The following is a 20,073-nucleotide window of genomic DNA, read 5'->3' on the forward strand; positions in this document are numbered from 1 at the left end:
CCTTCATTACAAAGGCCAATTTTGATTAGACTTTTATTTACATAAAAATTAAATATTATGGGGATGATTCTGTAAATCTTCCATGTGAAATTACTTGGAATTCCATGTGCAGAGAGGCTGCAGAATAGAGATGTATCCTTGTTGTTAAATACTGAGTATGCTATTATTTTTGTTTTAGATCCTTTTGCCTCAGCCATAGGGGATTCTTGACAAAATATGCTAGGAATATCAGTTAAAAATAATTGTATACTACTATTTCTTTTTCATTCATTTTTACTTTTTTCTTTATTTCCTTCTTTTGTCACTAGCCATAGTGGAACGATTTCCCCAGAGGGAAAAATATGCATTTCCCTTTGCACATCTCTGGTAGAGGTGCTGAACAGATCTTAATAGCGACTCACTTTTTTCTAATTATTTATTGAGGACTAAATCTTACAAGTCTTATTCACGTGAATATTTTCACAAAAAGCCATATGTCTCCCCCTTCCTCACAGCAAACCTTTGAAAGGACTTCTCTTTGCTATCATGGCTTTGTTGTCCTGGAATCTTCTGGGCTTGTATTTAAACAGGAACCAGATTATGCCTGGCCTTTATGGAGATGTGCAGAAGGGAGAGAGCACAAGACATCAAGAGGAGTTGGGTGCCTAAATATCTTTGAGGATCAGGGCCTAAGCCATTCTCCATCACACAGTATTCAGAAGGGCCAGTTGCAATTGCATTCACTGCACATGTGTGTATATCCAGATTGCTCCCTCTCCTACTGTCTCCGGGGATCATCGCATTGGTGGAGAGGCACTGGGACCACGATTCTACCCCCACTATACCTCAGTTAGAACCTGTGGAGTAAGCTCCACCCCATGACATGCCTCTGTGTGCCTGCATTTGCTGCTCCCTAAGGCAGACTCAGTCTCTTGGGTACTTCCTGGGGGAGAATGCATCTTTACACCTCTTCCCCATTCCAAGGGAGGGATGTGCCTTACAGGGACTACTGAGCTTTAAGTATTTTCACCACAGAGGGAGTCAGGAACATTATACTAGGTGAAGTGTTGGATCACGTCCAATGTAAATAGCTTTATAGATAACACAGCAAGCTTTTCAACTGTCTGTAAGGTTATTGTTTCATGAGCCCTATAGATAATAAATTTGCCTTTGTCAGTGTGTTTCTAGTGACTAGGGAAATTAGTATTAGGCCCTAGTGCTTTTTAATATGTTTTAAAACCCTCTTAATAATATTTTATATTTGGTTGAGGCACAATTTAACTGTGGAGGGATCCCGCCATTGTGGAGGGATCCAAACCATGTTTTATAGACAGGATTAAAATTTCATGTTTTGGCTTGGATCTCTACTTGAGCTAAAGCACATTTTAAACTCAAGGTTTGGCCCCATCCACATGGCACATCAAACTATGTTATTACTCAGTTCTACCACAACCAAATTAAAACCGTGTGTTTAAACAATGTTGTAAATCTTATGCCTAAGAGTCTCGCTACAGGAAAACAACAGTGTTATAGCATTTTTTTTTAATCTCCAGTGTGGTTGGGAAAAGACAAATCTGTAACCATGTTAAGGAATAATCTTTTAGCCTGTGTTTTAGTCTGTAGCCTATTATATTTTATACACTGTCAATAAAATGGGTGATGATATGGATGTCCCTAACCCTGACAAAGAACTGTGTGAGCCCATGTTTCTTCATGCAATGTGTAGATGGGCTCCGAATTAGCCATGGGAGCAAGTTATGGAACAGACACAGAGTTGTATTTCTAAATTATACAAATATTATTTCAAGATTATGCCATAATCCTAATAGGTTAATTCAAATGATAATGTTTAAAGAAATCTCTTTAAGTATCTTTCTTCTTGCCACAGATGTGCTTATTTGGGACAAGTTTCTGGCTTTTATAGCCAAAAAATATACTAGAGAGGTAACACATCATAGGAGGAAATTTGGTAGCATCTGTTGTTTTTGAAGACCAAAGCTCAGGTTGGTTTGTAAGCAAACATTGCAGAATGCATATACATCATTGTGACAAGGTGTATAGGCACTCCTAGGGCCCAATGTACAAGAGGTAGAAAAGTTCCTTGCCTATCACACGGCTGGTCTAGGGTGGGACTATAAAAGGAAAGCAGAAGGACAAATCCTCTTCCAGCTTTCTGAAAGATAAAAAGGTGGTTGTTGTTGCCAAGTGATTTTTCATCTTTTTGAGTTAATAAAGGGGGCCTTGAGGAAAAGGACTTAAACGTTTTACCTTCTCTGGCTGGTGAATCTGCCCATTGGTTTACAACCATATCCAAACAAGAAGATGTGAGAACAGCCGCTGAAGTAAATCAGCAATTAGGAGTACGTAGACACCCAGTCCAGTCATGTATCAGTGAAAAATACCAGGAGCAGCAAATGCAGGCTCCATAATGCAGATCCACTGTAGCAGCTGAAGAAGTTACTGCAGAAAAAACTGTTTAGAATAAGAAGTAGCCATGGAATCAGAAAGCCACTGAGGTTCATTCAGTGACAGATATTACGAATAGATATTAAGTAAACATCAGAATAATCGTCATCTGCCAGGGAGTCAGATAGTTCTAGATATCTCCATTTGTTTGTTATAGTAGTTATTTGTGAAAGATATCATGTTTTAATTGTATTTGGGAGTCTATTTTGTTTTTGTTTTTTTTAAAGAAAGAGGTAACAGTACCACTAGAATCAGTGGAATCCCTGTTGTGTGATAGAAGTATTATTCTTTTCTGTGACCCATGGCAGATGATCAGGGACAGGAAATAAAATTTAGTCTCTGACCAACAAAACTCTGTGTCACAGCATTGTGGAAAGTGTCATTTTACCTTTTGATGACAGGTTTCACACTTACTTTAAACATCTAAATTACTTTAAGATGTGTATGCTGTATTTTATGGAGCAGTTCTTTTGTTTATGACATGGCAAACATTAATCCTAGTCAGCAAAAATACAATTGTGGAATGAGAAAAATGTTAATCCCATCTGATGCCAGGCAGGAAGGTTTGTATTCATCTTTCTAAACATTTACTTCTGTTTTTCTGTGAAAAACAGGTGAGGAAGCAAACTGTACATATTCCACATCCTCTGCCACTTTTAGGTTGTATAGTAATCCAACATGATAGTTTATTGGAACAGTTGGAATTATTTGCCATTTTTCTTCCTCAACTAGGAGTTTTCTGGTGTTAAAAAAACATATTTTAGACTATCATCACTAATGAAGAAAAAAATACCCTGGAAAGAGTTTACTTGATAATGTACCCACCTTCATGCTTGCCATCAAAAATGTAACTACAGTAAAATATGCTCAAATCAAAACTTCAGCTCCAATATCCTCAAAGTTTGAACAAATTCAAATCCAAAATCTGCAGCTTCTTTTCATGGACCTTTTGCAGAAAATTTAGGGTTGCTAATTTTGGTTGTATGTATTCCTGGCGATTTCATCACATGACATAATCTTTAATTAAAGATTAATCTTTAATTCCTGGAGACTCCAGGCCAATGCTGGAGGGTTGGCAACCCTGGTATGGCAACATACCAGTCACATGTGAGAGCTTTGTTCTTATTCTGGGAGGCTCCTTGTACAGTGCTTCTAGTGAGCAAGGAAACTACTCCACAATGCAATCCACAACTGCATGATGTAATGCAAAAGTGTTTCATCATTCCCTTCTGAAACGCCTGCAGGCTGGCTACTTCTGACATAGCAGAGAAAGTGGCATGTTGGAGTGGGAGTCAGAGCAAAGGGCCAATGAGATACTCTGCATGTTTCCATTCACAAACTGGCTATTATGGAACCTTTGAGAGTTCGTCATTTACTTCATTCTCAGACTATTTGAATGTACTTCCAAATTCATAGCACAACTCTGCCAGAATTGCTAGGATTTTCTGGTATCAAGTCATGTAAAACCACTGAATTTCATATGATTTCCTTGCAAAATAACAAAAAACCTGGGCCAGGTTCACTTGAAATTCCGATGGGATTTGCCAAAAGATTAAAATATCTGGTTCAAGTTTTGTCTTTATAAAAAGCATGCCAGGTAAAGCCAGTTTCACCTGTTCTGGTTTGTTTCAGGTTTTGTAATAAAGGTCTTTCTCTTCTTTACGTCAAAATCTGCTCTTTTCTGTAATCATGTCCGAGTTCAACGGATCTCATTTGCTGTAGAAGTCCTTAAAATATCAAGTTTATTGTAACTAAGGCTGTAGGTTTACAACCACTGTCTTGAAACCAAGAACTGTGCTCTGGAGGAAATCCTTTCTCTGCTAAGATATAACATAAGTAGGCACAGTACAACTTCTTCCTCTGTGGTCTTTTAATCATCAGCTGCCCTGCTGCTTGTATGCTTGTATGAAGTATATAAAGCTTTTTAAATAACTTTTAAGAATAGGTTAGAAATTGAGGAACCACTCTTTCTTTCTAGACTTCAGTAATCTGTCACACAGCCAAACTGGTTGCTAGTATTTTTCCTTAGAGTGCAGGTGAACGTGACTGGATACAATATATTTTAGATCAATAACTGTGTAATCTGTGTTTGGTAATAAACATAATGACAACAGCAGCAAAACCCTTACCCAAAGTAAAATTAAACATGAGTCCAAGCTTTCCCAAATCTTGAAAGTGTTCACATTGGGCGTTTTGTTTGATCTTTGTGTGAAAATATAATTAGCTGCTAGTAAAAAAAAAATGCGTGCAAACGATTTAATTTTCCATGTTCTAATGAAATTATTACCAGAGTCATCAGATAAAAAATACATTAGTCTCTTTGTAACAATTTATTTGTAAACTTAGGTCCAAATTCTGCAGGCTTTCTTACTCACAGGAGCATTCCCAATTACTCCAGTTTGTGGATAAATTATAGGTGCTGCTTTGGCTCCTGTAAATGTTAAAGTTAAAATTCATATAAACCATAATGGGAGAGAGATTGGACTCTTAATAGTGTGTGTGTTTGAAAAAAGTAGTGTCTCAGACACACACTATCTTCAGAAACAACAACCCCAACAAAAACCCCAACAATGTAAGCCTTTCTGTTTATTAATGTCACTCTATTTAGATTGTAAGCTCTTTGGGACAGGAGCTGTATCTTTGTGTACGTGTATACAGCACCTAGCACAACCCCAATCCTGACTGTGACCTTTGGGAACTACTGCAACACAACTATTAAATCATGATCAGTCATCATCATCATCACAGGCAATACACAACCAATAGCGATTGTATAGTCCTTACATGTATTAAGATATCATGGTGCTGGGCATGATGCAAATCACACATTTGACAAAATGACAATCAAGTTTTACTTTATATTCCAATTACACACCTGCTTCTCACTAATTTTTAATGAATCAGCAACAGGCTTTTACCCTCCTGTCTGCTTTTCAAATGACCAAACAATAATAATAATAAAAGCAACTGTCCAAATTTGGGGGAAATTATTTTGTTTACAATAGTAGCCAACCCTATTTCAATGTCCCCCTTGGTTTAAAGCCACCGGGGAACACAAACATAGCAGCAATTGCACCTTCTAAACTAGAATTGAATACTGGCTAAGGAAGCAGTAATAAAGTTACCAGCCACAGGAAAACTGTATAAAGACCAAAAATGTGTCAGCAGAAACATCACAACAGGTATCCAATCTTGCTCTTCTGAAACAAATTGCAAGGCATGCCAAAAAATGCCACAACTTTGAGTACGCAAAATCCTGCCTCCTTGGGGAACTAGGATCAAAGCATGGCAGGGTCAAAGCACAAATAATGTTCTTCCAACTCCTATTGCTAATCTGTGTAATAGCTGATTTGTTTTAGCTGTCCCTGTGGCTTTTGAAGTGGCCTTGCTGTTATTACAGCCAGTAAGATGCATCCGTTTCATTCACATGAATGGTATTGTGAACTCCTCCAAAGATGCCAGCTGTAAAAGAAACATGATACAGAATGGAAGGAAAGGTCCCTTCCCCTCCAGAGAAAAATGTCCAGACACGGGTCTTTAGTTAGTAGCGAAAAAGAAGGACTTAATTCCATGAACTGATATTGATCGCCAGATTTAAGGTCTGATTCTTTTAGTCACTTCTAAGCTTTGGTAGTAGTCTTCCTCCCCCTCCGCCCCCCCACCAAGGGTAAGGTGGGAGGAAAGAGAGAGAAAAAGTTTCAAACTGTTAAGCTAATTGTAAATTTTACAAAGTTGGTTTTATTGCAGTAGCCTTTTGTTAATGCAGTCCTTGGATTTGCTTTGAAAAACTTTTTAATGGTATAGTTTTTGTATCTGGCTTGAAAATAAATATTGAGTGGAAATGCCTTGTGTTTCTGCTGGATGAAAGATTGAATAACAAGAGTAAGAAGTCCAAAACTATATTCTCTGCCCCACTATGGAACTACGTTTATTTTGAGCTCAGATGAAGTTGTGAGCTGGAATAAAATGTCCTTGTACTCTCTTCATAATAATTTTGTTGGAATATGTTTCTGGATTGATAGGAAGCTGTAGACAGTACAAGTATCCAACAAATTAAAAAGGATCATATTGTCATTTGGTTTATGGCATACTAAATCAAAATATTAGCCTGGGTGTAAATGAAGGCAAAAATATCTCAGAAGCTGTTCTGACAGAACAGTCAAGGACTCATCCTTTTGATTTGGTTAGACTATGCTGCTGACAATCCAAGATTTTTTACAGAAAGCAATTTAAACAGCCCAGCAACAAGCAGAGATGCGCCCTAACTGCAAATTTTAACTTTGGATCCAGATCCAGCTTTCCTATGGGATATGCATATTTAAGGGTTTAGTTCAGAGTCTTATTTATTTAAAAGTGCATTAATTGAACTTTTGATTTAAGTTTTTTGGTAAACTAGTATGAGAGAACCCAGAAGCAAGCACTGAATAATAAGACTAGATAAAATTGGATTAATTTATCTGGTACAGGTGACCTATGTATATAATGTTGTATGTTGTTTACATTTTTCAGTCGCATTGGGGTAACAGATGAGCTTTATTAATCACAGATCCCATTTTTTCAAACAAAAATAATTTTCCATTCAAAATTAATGCTGTGTGAAGTCATTCATGAATGATCTAATGTGTCCAATTCCATTTTTACAGCCACTTTTACAAGTTAATTTTATGTATTTACAGGCAGTTTGAGAACAGAGGTGCATTAAACTGAATCTTCAAGTTTCATATAGCTCCTTGTTTTCCAGGAAGTGCCAGTGTACTGATCACATGAAAAACTGTAGCTGAAAAAGTAAATACAGTAAATGCATTCCTTGGCTGTTTTCTCTCCTCTAAACCCAGCAAGTAATGACAAGATTGGGAGACCACATAAAATGTTGTTCTATACATTTAATACCTTAAACACAGAAGCCACCACTGCATGCACAAACAAATCTCCTGTACTACCTCATATCCTTTGTGCTTGATCCACAGAGTATGATTTTAAAAATACACAAGCACATGGACCAAGGTGACCGAATCCTGAGTCTTCAATTTGTTTATGTGGTAGGGAAATGTGGTTGCCCTTTCCTCCACACTGCCAGAAATGGTTTACTTAATGTTAATTTTTGTGTATGTTATTTTCCTCTCCCTGAAGAACAAGCAGCTAAACAGGAGTGCTTAACCATTCTGAGTGCACTGAATGACTGGCATGTCTAACCATGGATGAAAATGAAAACTGGCCTTCTACCTGAGTTTCCTATTAACTAGCTGACAACATAAAGATGAGGATGATGTTCTGTCCCAGAGTTCTTCATCCATTTCTGCACAGTCTGCTGCACCCCATGCTTACTTTGGGAAGACGTTGCATGACTGTCCAGCGATTAAAATTCAGTTGTCCAGTCTGGGATTTTTCTTCCCTTCCTAGGCAAAGTATTTCTTAACCTGATAGACCCCAAATAAGGCCATGACAGAGTGCAGAGGCCCTACCTGAGCACCAGCAGACAGAGTGAACTGCTAGCCCAGATCAACCACACCTGTGAAGAAGAAGGCAATGAAGCAGAGCTGTGGTACCTGAAGGCCAGATTAGAAATTTAGAGGAAAACCAGGGAACTCTGTTAAAAGAAAAATACTTCCATTGGTAGTGAGAAGGGAAAAGAATCTCTGAGATAGATTTCTATGCTTTGTAGCTAAAGAGCTGGGTTGGAGTCTGACCTGTTGTGATTCTCTCCCCCCCCCATTTATTTTCTTCTCTAGCAGAATTTTTTGTTTGTTGCAACCAGAGAACTCTCAAACCTGAGAATAAAGCCACAGAAGAATTGTTTTAGTAGATGATTTGCTTCATTGCTTTTAGACAAGCAGGTCCATTCCTTAGATTAACAAAGTTTTAACATAAAGTTAAGCATAAGGCAACATGTTTGGTTTTTTTATAGAAAATCATAAATGGATGCATAATTCTGTTTAATGTTACTTTTCTTACAGAAAGTAGGAGAAGCCAAACCAATCAATGTATAATAATAAAGTTTTTTCTGCTGTATTTTGTGACCCCCCCCCCGCCCCCGTGTAAATGCATATATACACCCATCCTTTGAGAGACTCCTCCTTTCCCCCTTTTTAGTTAACCTCTTTGGTTTTTTGTAGCCAATGAAGCTCTAGGCTCTCAATTCTCTAAGAGTATTGGCTGGATAGATAACTTGAGTGATAAAAGTTTCTCTCACCAGTTCCTCCAACTAGATAGTTGCTGATTTCCTTAGAATGATGTCAACTAAAAGGTGTATACAACGGACACTTACCTTTAAGACCAGCTTTTCTCTATTTAAAAGTTTCCACTTTCCAGCTGATGAAAGATCTCTGTGAGCTTAAAAACCATTCTCTTCTGCTTTGTTTTATATTTACTCAAAGTTTTGTACTGTACCTCTGACCACCATGGCACCACAGTGCCTGCTGTGTTCTTTTCAAATCTGTCTTTAGCAGATCCAGTTCAAAAGAGGAAAACTTTGACGAGTAGATCTTAGAGTGAAATCTTAAGAATCTGCTACATACGTTATGTGCAATTGTATCTTTGTTTTAGAGAGAATTCATTATATTACTTCCTAATATTGATACAATGATTGTCCTTATACAAAAGCATATTTCTCTTACATGTGATTAGTCTCCAGCAATGTTTTGTAGCGCAGACTCATGTGCCTCAGCGGGGATCACTCTGCCTCTCTCATCTCATCCACAGTGCAATGAATTAATTGCATTACCATTCCATTGTGGGCCTCGGAAGCTCATGGCATATGAATGTTTGAAGTTTGAAAATGGCCCGTTCGTTTTTAATGCTTTTGTTTCTTTCTTGTTGCAATTGGTGAATTTTTTACCTATCAGTTGCTAATTAGTATTTTTGCTTTTGAGAGTGATGCAAGACATTGTTTTGCCTTGCAATTGGCTTTCCATACAACTGTATGTGGATAGAGTTATTGATGAGTAGTGATTTTTCTTTTGAATATCTTCTCTTGGACATCTTCATCAGAAGATTCTCCCTCTTCTGGGCACTTATAGCTGTGTTCTGCCTGCCCCTCATCCTACTTATGTGACTGGTACTACCCAATTTGGAGAGCTACTTGTTCTTATTATGCTCTGAGCCTAACCCAGAGGTCCTTGATCCTGTTGGGAATCTACTGATTTCAATGGGCTTTGGCTGTGGTTTTATGACATGAGCATAAGATTAAGAGACGAGCTATCACCATTTTAAATTACTGCTCAAGTGAGCTAAGTCAATTAGGAGTGTCCAAGAGAGGGTCTAAAATATTCCAGAAAGAGAAGGTAAATTGTTTTCATTTTCTTTTCTGTTCTATTATATCATTTAGACCTAATCACTAACCTAAATCATGTTCTATCGCTGATGCCCTTGTCCTGCAATGAGCTCTGCACTGGCAGTACTCTCTGAATTTGGCCCATAAACTTAATTACACTTTAATAACCTGCTGTCTGTAACCATGATTGCACTGTTGGTTTAAGAGTATTATACAAATTGTACACTTTCTTTAGGAGAGGATTTAGGTGTGGGGGGGGAACTATTAAGTCACAACTATAATGAGCTGTTTGGAAAAATTGCTGCAGGATTGCATATACTACTTGAAAGTCAATGGGACCCTGGGGAAATTCACCAGGTGTAGGAGCAGGGACTGCTCCCACCCCCAAGTGCAGCCAAAAATGTGGGAGGCACAAAGGTGGCATAAAGCTACCTTTGCTTTCCCCCACCCCCCCCTCCTTTTCTTGTGGGTTTTGCCTACTGATCACTGCAACATGGAATTTGACACAGTGGGAATTTCACCTTTGAATTTAGTGACAGCAGAATCAAGCCTTATGACATTTTCTCTACAGTCAGTTGCCTCATTGAGTACTACACACAAAAAAACAGGAACCAAATAAGAGCACTGCACTGTTATTTCCATATCTATATGTTTGGGGCCAATTCTGATCTCAGGAATGCTTGCTCAACTACTAGTGGCTGAAAGTGGTTCTGCAAATGGTTCAACATATGGACCCTTGCACCTGCATGGAGTCATTTCTATAGGATCAGGGCCCAATGGAAGTTGAGTTTGTGTATATCTAAGGGTAAAATCTGGCTTTTGTTTTCTCAGTGAGTGTCTTTGTAGATCTAGCTAGTGAGCAGAGTTTGTTTGCAAAACTCATGTCGTACAGATATCCTAGTGCACAATATTTTTAATTTAGCAGAAATAGTTAAATTAGTAAATGAAACAAGATATACTATCTACTTCAGTATCTAAAGTTTATTAAATTGAACCAGCCTTCTTTACTTTATCAATTTCCTGTAAATGTATGTAATTTTTTCTTCAATATTGTAGTGTTCCTTTTCAAACTTATTCCTTCTGTTAGATAGTGAAAAATCTGTGGGATCAAATTAATTTAGGGTGACTGATCGTGTGTCTCATTTTGGCCAGAACAGTCCCTTTTTTAAGCCCTGTCCCTGCCGTCTGGAGTTTTTTGGAAAAAGTGGGCATTTGTCCCATTTGCTCTTTCCAACTTGCTCAGCAAATGCCCACTTTTGTCAAAAAAGGTGGAGTGCGGAGGAATGTGCAGGGGACAGGCTGGGCTCGAGCGAGCAGTGATGCTAGCCCCAGCCTCGTGCAGGGGGCAGACAGTGCTCAAACGAGCAACGATGCCAGCCCCAGCCTCGTGTGGCAGGCAGGCAGAGCTCGGACAAGCAGCTCGGGCCAGCCCCATGCACGGGGGGTGGGGGAAAGGGATGGCTCAGGCTAGCCCCCTGCGGTGTCCCATTTTTCCATTGGGGAAATATGGTCATACTAAACGCATTGCCTCTTGTAAGGGGATAACTCCTCTGAAGGCCACAGAGTTGCATCTGCTTACACCAAATGGTGAGTTGGATCCTGATCTGTGTGCTGTTTTTCCATTTTGTAGCTCAGAACAATGCCCTGTTCTAGGGGCCTAATCACCCCACAACCTGTATAATTTAGAGACATGTTATCCCCTCATCTAGAGTGACATCTGTTTTTTAGAAAACATTTAGCCATAGTCTGCCAGAAGATGTATGCTGCTACAACTTTCATTAATGTCAATGAGACTCGTGTGGTATGCTTCACAGGGCAGAATCTGGCCCATTCTCTTCAAAAGAAAATCCTGGGTTCAGTAAAACTGAGACTTACTTCATGCTGTGAGAGGTACATGACCAGAGGTTACTTGTAGTGGGAGATGAACTGGAAGAAAATTGACTTGGTATACAGTTTTTGTTCTCTTTTTTAAAAGTTGCCCATATTATCTTAAACACACCAGACACTGGAAAACCATGGATTTCCCCTCTGTGCCTTTTTACTGATGTTTTAATAACACTTATTTCTCTATTGAATCAGCTCAAGAATCCCTCAACATTTTGCCTTGTTAAAGCCTTGTAGTGACAATACTGAGTAAGAACATATTTTTTCAGTGATATCTTTTCTTCCTGTTCCATAGCAGTACTTCGGCTTTTCAGGGCTGCTTTTGCTCTGGCTGTAAACGTTGTTGTTTTTAGAATCAAGCAAAGCCCGGTCACACTTGACAAGGACCCTGAATTATCACCTGCTTCACAGGCAGCTGGGTACTGGAGAAGAGAGAGGAGAAGGTGCAGATTGAACAGGAAAGCCCCATCTTGTTGGATCTGATAAGCCTGATTATCAGATGGCTGAAGAACCCAATAATGCTCACTAGCATTAGAGGAAGGAGTGCTTGGGACAGAAGAGCCTTCTCAGTTCACCACATCATGATGTTTCCCTAACCCCATGCAGGTTGTCCCATGTAGCAAAGTACTTTTCTGATTCTCCTCCAATGGGAGACTGGACTACCTAATTTCCTTTAAACTTGAGACCTGTTCCAAAGCTATAATGCTGTCTGAAGTGAAGCCAGACCCTCCTTTACCACACTTAAATTTAACCGTACTCCAAGGAAAGCCTTCTATAACCTGAAAAAGGAGAAGAGCCTGAACCTGCATGAAGTCCACTGGGGACTATGCTATTTCCAGTCTGTTTGACTTGGAAGAGGCTCAGATACTATAGTGATGGGTGACCGCACAAAACTGTAACATAGATAATGTAAACTGAAACACTGAGGATCAGGTTCATTGCTGATATAACTCCATTAACTTCAGAAGAATTACACCAGGGATGAATGTGGTGTGAGAGAGATTAAGGGCCTGATTTTCAGAGGTACTGTACACTTGTAGCTCCCACTGATTTCATTTGGAGTGGTGAGTGCTCAGCATCTTTTGAAAATCCAGTTCTGATCTCAACATCATTCAGTGAGTCAGTTGCAGAGCTGGGAATAGACTCATGGACTCCCAATATCCTGCTTTTACCACTAGACACTCTGGACTCTAGTGGATCCTGCTAAATATCCCATCCCATGGTCATGTGACAATATTTTCTTTATTTCTCTAAAGAAGTTATTGTGGGGAAGATTTTCAAAAGTGCAAATGGCAATTAAGTGCCTCACTCCCATTGACTTTCAGTGGCAGTTAGGCACGTAATTGCCATCTGCACCTTTGAGAATCATGCCCTGTGTTCCCAAGGTAAAATATGTAAATAACCAGCTTCAAAACAAAAACAAGACATTACTCAATCATTATTATGTATTTTTTTTATTTACTTCCTGAGCCTCATAGAATATTTACCAGGAGGTTATTATTATTAAAGGAAGTTAATGCAATGAATCTGATTAGTGGATTGTTAACTCAATGGCTGACTGTACTATCATTCACCTTGGGATTTTCAAAAGCGCTTGGCATTAACCTATCTCTGCTCTCATTGAAATCAATCAGTGAGTACTTTAGAAAATCTCACTCTTATACATTCAACTGATACTCTTATTAAGACTACAATGTTCTGAACTAGTGTTTTTGTTTCCAGGTGCTAATGACAGTATGCTGTGTTATTGATCTGAGCATAGGATTTTATTGTTCGGTCATTGGAGTCCTGTCTTATTGCTTTTTTTGGTCCATGAGTAGCTCATTAAAAATGTTTTCCCTCTGTGGTGGTGGTCCCTCTCTGTTCTCTTGCTCTATAGTAGTTCCTTTGCAGGATGGAATTTGCAGACTATTATTAAATATTGCTACTCATGTTCCAATTACACTTGATTTTGGGTCAAATTATTCTTACCAGTTTATATTTAGTTTCTCAGTTCCAAGAATTTAGGTTAGATAGCACTATATCTATTGATGGGTGAATGAACAGAATCCTGAGGACTGTAAATGTTTTATGAACAATTCAGTGAAGGCTAACACTTGTTACAAAGCAAGAGGAGAGCAGGGAATAATCAAAATATGATTCCAAACATTAGAGTAAATCATTAAGCTGCTTAAACTCTAGGAAAAATATTTGATTATCTTATTTGAACCTCAGATATTCATAAATGTAGAGCTGAAATTAACCAGTGTGCCCTTAACACTTGTTGTTTGGTTCTGAATTGTGAACAACTACTGCACTACATTTGTTTTTCTGTTTTAATTAAAGGCATTCATCAGCAGAAATAAGGAAGCAATTTACCCTCCAACCGAGTGTTGGACAGTTTTGTCAACGAAGTATAAGTGCCTCTGGCTCTATTCAGCTGGTAAGTACTGAGATTAGTTTTTTATCTATAGTTTTTACATCTATATTGATTTATGTTTTTAGACTGAGTTAACTGAACTCTTCTAGGGGGCTGATCTTGCTTTCTGCTGCCCTCTGCATAAGGCTGTAATAAAACTACTGCAATGTGAGCTGAGGCAACTGTTTGTTTGGAATGATTGTCAGTGGTGCCCAGGGCCTGAGATAGGGTAGCATAAATCAAAGTAAATAAATGACCGTGCAGATTATGGCTTTTTGCTGGAATTGTTTGAGCCCTGCCCTGTAAGCACATATAGGCACAGATGTGCGTGTACTGTGTGCTGACCAGTGGCATTCTGCGAAGACAGGTGTGTGCCCAGAATAAAAAGGGGCATTACGTGACCCATATGGCATGGCTCAGTGCATGGTTTCCTACACCTTCATAGCATGAAGCATTTGGCACTTATTGGAAACAGGACTGTGCATTAGTTGGACCGCTAGGTAACAAATTTTGTCAACATACTTCAGTTTCAGTGCTTTTTTTCTCTTGTGATTGTCTGTGGATAGGTGACCATTTTCTTGTATTTATTCCTTATTGTAAATTATTTGACAAACAACAGGAGTTAACCTAATGTAGGTTGATTGTCAGCACTGGGTTTGGTTGTGTTTTGGATGCACTGAGGTAACTGAATTACTCCAGCCTAGGTTTCAAATACTTAGCCAGAGAGAGCATGACTGGATGTTTAGCTTTATACTATTCCATGTTAGAGCCTTTTCAGGAAGGTTTTCAATGCCAAATACTTAACAAGGGAATGCCTTCCAGATTTGTCTTATTCCTACATGTGCTAACAAGTGACGGGCCAAATTCTGGCCAGCTCTCCACAATGGGGGTCAGACCTGGAGGTATCTCACCTCATGCTCACCTCTCACCTCAAAAGGTATCTCACCTCATGCTCCTATGCAGGGACTGTCCAGAATCTTGAAGGGCAATGTGATCCCTGCTACCCGCAAGTATGCTAGGTGCTTGAATGGGGAAGGGGTTAAGAGGGACCGTGGCTCCTCCCTCTCCCCCATGCCAGTCAGCAAAGCTGTTTGGACAAGGAAGGGGTAGTATGCCACACCCTTTTCAAAGGTGGTGCAATAGGTGTGTTGGTGTGCACTACTTGAAAGTCACTGGCCTAGTTCTGCTGGAGTCAGGTGCTGCACAGCCCCCTCAGCATCTTCTCCAACCTGCTGGATGTCACATAGGGAGGAGTGTAGCCCCTGTTTATTGTAACAAGAGGAAATGTATTCCCATTAAATTGAAAATCTTTTTAAACGCCCGTCAAAAGCAGGGGAGATTTGGGAGTATCTCATGCTGTGAAATAAAACCAGAATGGGATTTTGACTCTTTTCTGAGCAGTAGTAGTAGGAGCAGGCAGAGTATTTGTGCCACAGCGATTGAGAAAACTGGAAATACTGAAAGCATTCTCTTCCTGTATGTCAGGGTTTACCACTAGCTTTTGCTTGCTTCCTCAGTTTGCAATGCGGTGGTGAGGGCAGGGTTTTCTTTTTTCTTTTGCTCTCAGAAACCTGCTTCTGCTGTTAGGAAATTTGGTAACATGATGTTTCACTTCCTGTAGTCGCCATTTTGTGATTTGTAACAATTTACATGCCTCTAATCCATCATCTAAAAAGGTATGTCTGCTGTAGTGATTTATGGCTATTTCTGTAAGATGCTTAAATTGCTCTTCATTGGATAGAGTGTGCTGTGTGTGTGGGGGGGGGAGTACAACAGTGTATCATAAGATGCAATGATGACTTTTCTTTTGAATATCTGCATTTTTTTCTGTTAGTCTATTATGTTCCATCTCTATTTAGCTTTATACTTATCATCCCTTTTAAAATTTTTATCTAGAAAATGTGCAAAACTGCAAAAGTTAAAAGCACATAATTCAAATGATAAAGATTATTATTGCCACCTAAACTAGACAAATTAGAAGCCAAAATAAAATGCGATTGATTTGATTGATGAAAGTGGGTGGTGTGATGGTGGAGAGTAAATACAATGGTTGATTTGAAAACTGGATTTTAATAAGCAACATCATTTTGTTTGCAAAACACTATGTCTTAAGCAAAAAAAAAAGATTATAGATATACTTATATGCATTTAAATTACCTCATTTTAAAAAATATTTTGTAAACTAATACTATGGAACATTATATAACAATATCTGCAGGTATATGTCCTACTACTAGAGCTGTCAAATGATTTAAAAATTAATTGTGAGATTAAAACAATTAATCATGAATAATCCAGTTTTAATTGCACTGTTAAACAATAATGGAATACAAATTAAATTTATTATAAATATTTTTAGATTTTTTTCTACATTTTCAAATATATTGACTTCAGTTACAATGCAGAATACAAAGTGTACAGTGCTCACTTTGGTATTTTTGATTACAAATATACTATAATGCACTATAAAAAAAATAAACAAAAGATAGTGCAATCTACAAGTCAAAGCATGAAGGGGCATATAAATGTTTAGCATATCTGGCATGTGACATGAACTATAACTGTGCCATGCAGTGCTTTTTCTCGCTTTCAGGTGACATTGTAAATAAGCAGCGGGCAGCATTATCTCCCATAAATGTATACAGACTTGTTTTCTGAACAAGAAGTAGGACTGAGTGGACTTGTCAGCTCTAAAGCAGTGGTTCTCAAACTTTTGTACTGGTGACGTCTTTCATATAGCAAGCCTCTCAGTGTGACCCCCCCCTTATAAATTAAAAATACTTTTTTATATATTTAACATCATTATAAATGCTGGATGCAAAGAGGGATTTGGGGTGGAGGCTGACAGCTCGTGACCCCCCATGTAATAACCTCATGACCCCCTGCGGGATCCCGACCCCCAGTTTGAGAACCCCTGCTCTAAAGTTTTACATTGTTTTGTTTTTGAGTGCAGTTATGTAACAAAATAATTCTCCATTTGTAAATCGCACTTTCACGATAAAGAGATTGCTCTACAAAAATGGTATGAGGTGAAGTGAAAAATGTTGTTTCTTTTGTTTATCTTTTTTACAATGCAAATATTGGTAATCAAAAATAATAATATAAAGTGAGCACTGTACACTTTGAATTCTGTGTTGTAACTGAAATTAATAAATTTTAAAATATCAAAAAACATCCAAAAATATAATAAATTCTATTATTGTTTAACAGTGTGATTAAAACTGCCATTAGTCACGATTAATTTTTTAATCGAGTTAATTTGTTTTGAGTTAATCACTTGAGTTAACTGCAATTAATTGACAGCCCTACTTGCTACATAATGCTTTAACTAGCAATTGTTCTCTAGGACTTAGAAGATATTTTTTGAGGATATTTTGGCTGCAGTGCCAGAGACTGTCTGAACTTAGATGCTATGGAGTATCATGTGTAGATGCTGTGTTTCCTACTGTCCTACTGAGACAAAATTACTGAGTCTGTGGATGCAATGAGATTGATTACAGAGGATCTAGAGAGATGGGGTGAAATTCTGGCCACATTGAAGTCAATGGAAGTTTTTGTTGTTTGCTCCAATTGGTCCAGGATTTCATGCATTGTGGCTTGTGTTTTGTCAAAAATCAGCTTGTTCATGGTTTATCGTCCCCTTTAAAGAACTTGATTGCCCAACAAGCTAGTAATGAGAAGACAACTGGGAGAGATGGATATATACTTCAATAATAGCAATCCAAAGAACAAGCTCAAGTCCATATGAGTCTTGCTGAAGGTACTTTAGCATCAGCTAGCTCTGTAGTCTTTTAAGAGCAATTGCAAACTATCCAGTGATATGATCTGACAGTCCTGTAGTTGGGGATTTCCGCACACATGGAAAGCACCCTTAAATGCCCAATGCCAACTATGTATACATGATATGAGTTCAATATAGATGTACTTGTCCATATAATACTGGCAGCAGATACAGTAAATATAATGAGAGTAGTACCCTGAACATTTCTGACAATCAGCATATAGGGAATTTTTCCTCATGGTTCTGTAAATGATGTATCTGGGCATGGAGTTTCATGATACACTTGCTATAGATACAAGAACTTGCTACTGAAAATATCCTCAAGTTCTTAAAAGTGGAACATGACTGATGTAGAAAAGGGAAGGATAAGAATAATATGTAACAAGATGTAAACAGGACAAAGCAAGAATTAATAAAAATTTTGCTCTTTGAAATGTAAAATACCTATATTCGAATTTTCTCTAAAGGGGGCTGGGAAACCCCTTTTTATAAAGCTGAATCCAAAGATCCTTACAAGTAAAAAATCCAAACCAAACAAAAAACAAAACCTGTCATTGGCCCAAAACCTGAAGTTCTTATATTTTACTCAGTTTGTACACAGTTGAAATATGTGTTGCCTTCACTGAGAGTTTTGCCTCAATAAGGACTTCAAGATTTGGTCCATAGTTTTTATTTGTGTGGAAGAACCTTACAAATCAAATAGAATAAATCTCAGATGGAGTAGTTAGTAGTAGTAATATTGAATATAAAGGGTGTAATGGTATAAGAAACATCAAATGCCTTATTTTTCTTAATTGCTGAATATTTTTTATAATCCCCAGCTATAGGACAGTATGCATGAATTATGTGATCTATGTTTATCCCTCTTTTTTATTTTGGTACTTTCAGGAAACAGTCATTTACAATATTTGGGCTATTGTTGTCACAGAGTCCTTGTTCTTGATAGTCAAGGATAGTTTAACAGGCTGATTTGATAAATATACTCCAGTGGACTTCCCATTGGTACACTAGTTATTCTAATCCTGTAATTATCTTTCATGGGTCACACTGTACTTAGTTTTCCTCAGAGCTCACGGGAAAGGAAAGATAGATTATCTTAAACTGTGACTTTTATATCACTTCATTACTTATAATGGAAACCTATAATAGGGTATAAATGGTCTTTGAATATGACTGGACAGTGTTTCATTGTCTTCTAGAAGCAGCTTATTTTGTATTAGTTAAACAGTAAGGACAAAGAAATAGCAGTACCCTCTACATTTGCAATAACTTGTACATTTATATAAAAGGTTTCAGAGTAGCAGCCGTGTTAGTCTGTATTCGCAAAAAGAAAAGGAGTACTTGTGGCACCTTAGAGACTAACAAATTTATTTGAGCATAAGCTTTCATGAGCTACAGCTCACTTCATATATATCGTTCTAAGTGACGTTGTTCTAAGATGCTATTTCACAGTCTCTTTTCCATTCTGCAGTAGGAAATTCTGTCACTATTGTTGTGACTATGCAAGTAAAAAGAACAAGCCAGTTGATAGTGCGTGCCATTGGAAGAGTTCACATGTTTTGAACTTTGTTCTGAAGAGGATGTACCAACTCAGAATGGCTAATTAGGCGTGACTAAACATCCTTTGGCTTTATTAAGTTGCAGCATAATATACTGCAGAAGTGGAAGATGCTTGAGGTTTCTGATGATGGAGACAGCTGTTTCATGTGTTTCTAAAGATTTACTGCAGTGACAGTAGGAAAATATCATAAAAATAAAAGTAATCTGTTCTAGGGAAAGGTGGGAAAACAACCTTGTGTTTTATATTTTGGGTGGTAATCTTATTGGGGGTCCCATGGACTTAATTTGGAGTTGAGTGCTCAGCACTTCTGACAATCAGGATCAAAGTATTTCAGACAGGAATCCAAATAATGTGCCATTTTGATGATTTTGGCCGAGATTGTTTGGGCTGGGTGTCGGGTCTTCAGTACCTGCTTTAGCTGCTGCTCCTGCTTCAGGGACTCAGCCATCATGGCCTGGATATTGTTGCCTTTTACTGAGGATGTTAGGTGCCCTTTGGCTGCTGCCTGCATGCTGTCTGCTTCCTGACCCTGCCTCTGGGTCTCCTCATCAGCCCCTCTCCATTCCTATCTATCTCTGCTTCTGCCCCCTTTCTCACAACTATAATGATCAGCCTGGGCTGGGAGACTGAATGATTACATGGAGTAATGGTCCCACTGAATGGACCTGTAGGGGGCCCCAGATGTGCTTGAACCAGTCCTCACTTCCACCAGTCAGTGAAAGTTCTGAATGAAG

The 20,073-nt window shown here is 38.4% G+C and overlaps 1 protein-coding gene across 2 annotated transcripts in view; it reads left to right on the forward strand.

Moving 5' to 3' along the window:
- Positions 1-20,073, forward strand: part of DOCK8 (dedicator of cytokinesis 8) — a 134,401-nt gene that overhangs the window by 5,377 nt on the left and 108,951 nt on the right. Inside the window, exon 2 of one of the 2 annotated variants that reach the window (XM_043515041.1) lies at positions 13,925-14,021. In XM_043515041.1, coding sequence (XP_043370976.1) covers positions 13,925-14,021 — 97 coding nt within the window. Of the gene's footprint in view, positions 1-13,924; positions 14,022-15,517; positions 15,674-20,073 lie in introns of those variants that run through there. The other variant, XM_043515042.1, reaches the window with a different exon arrangement.

This window comes from Dermochelys coriacea, chromosome 5 (genome assembly GCF_009764565.3).
Source record: "Dermochelys coriacea isolate rDerCor1 chromosome 5, rDerCor1.pri.v4, whole genome shotgun sequence".
NCBI classification, from domain to species: Eukaryota; Metazoa; Chordata; order Testudines; family Dermochelyidae; genus Dermochelys; species Dermochelys coriacea.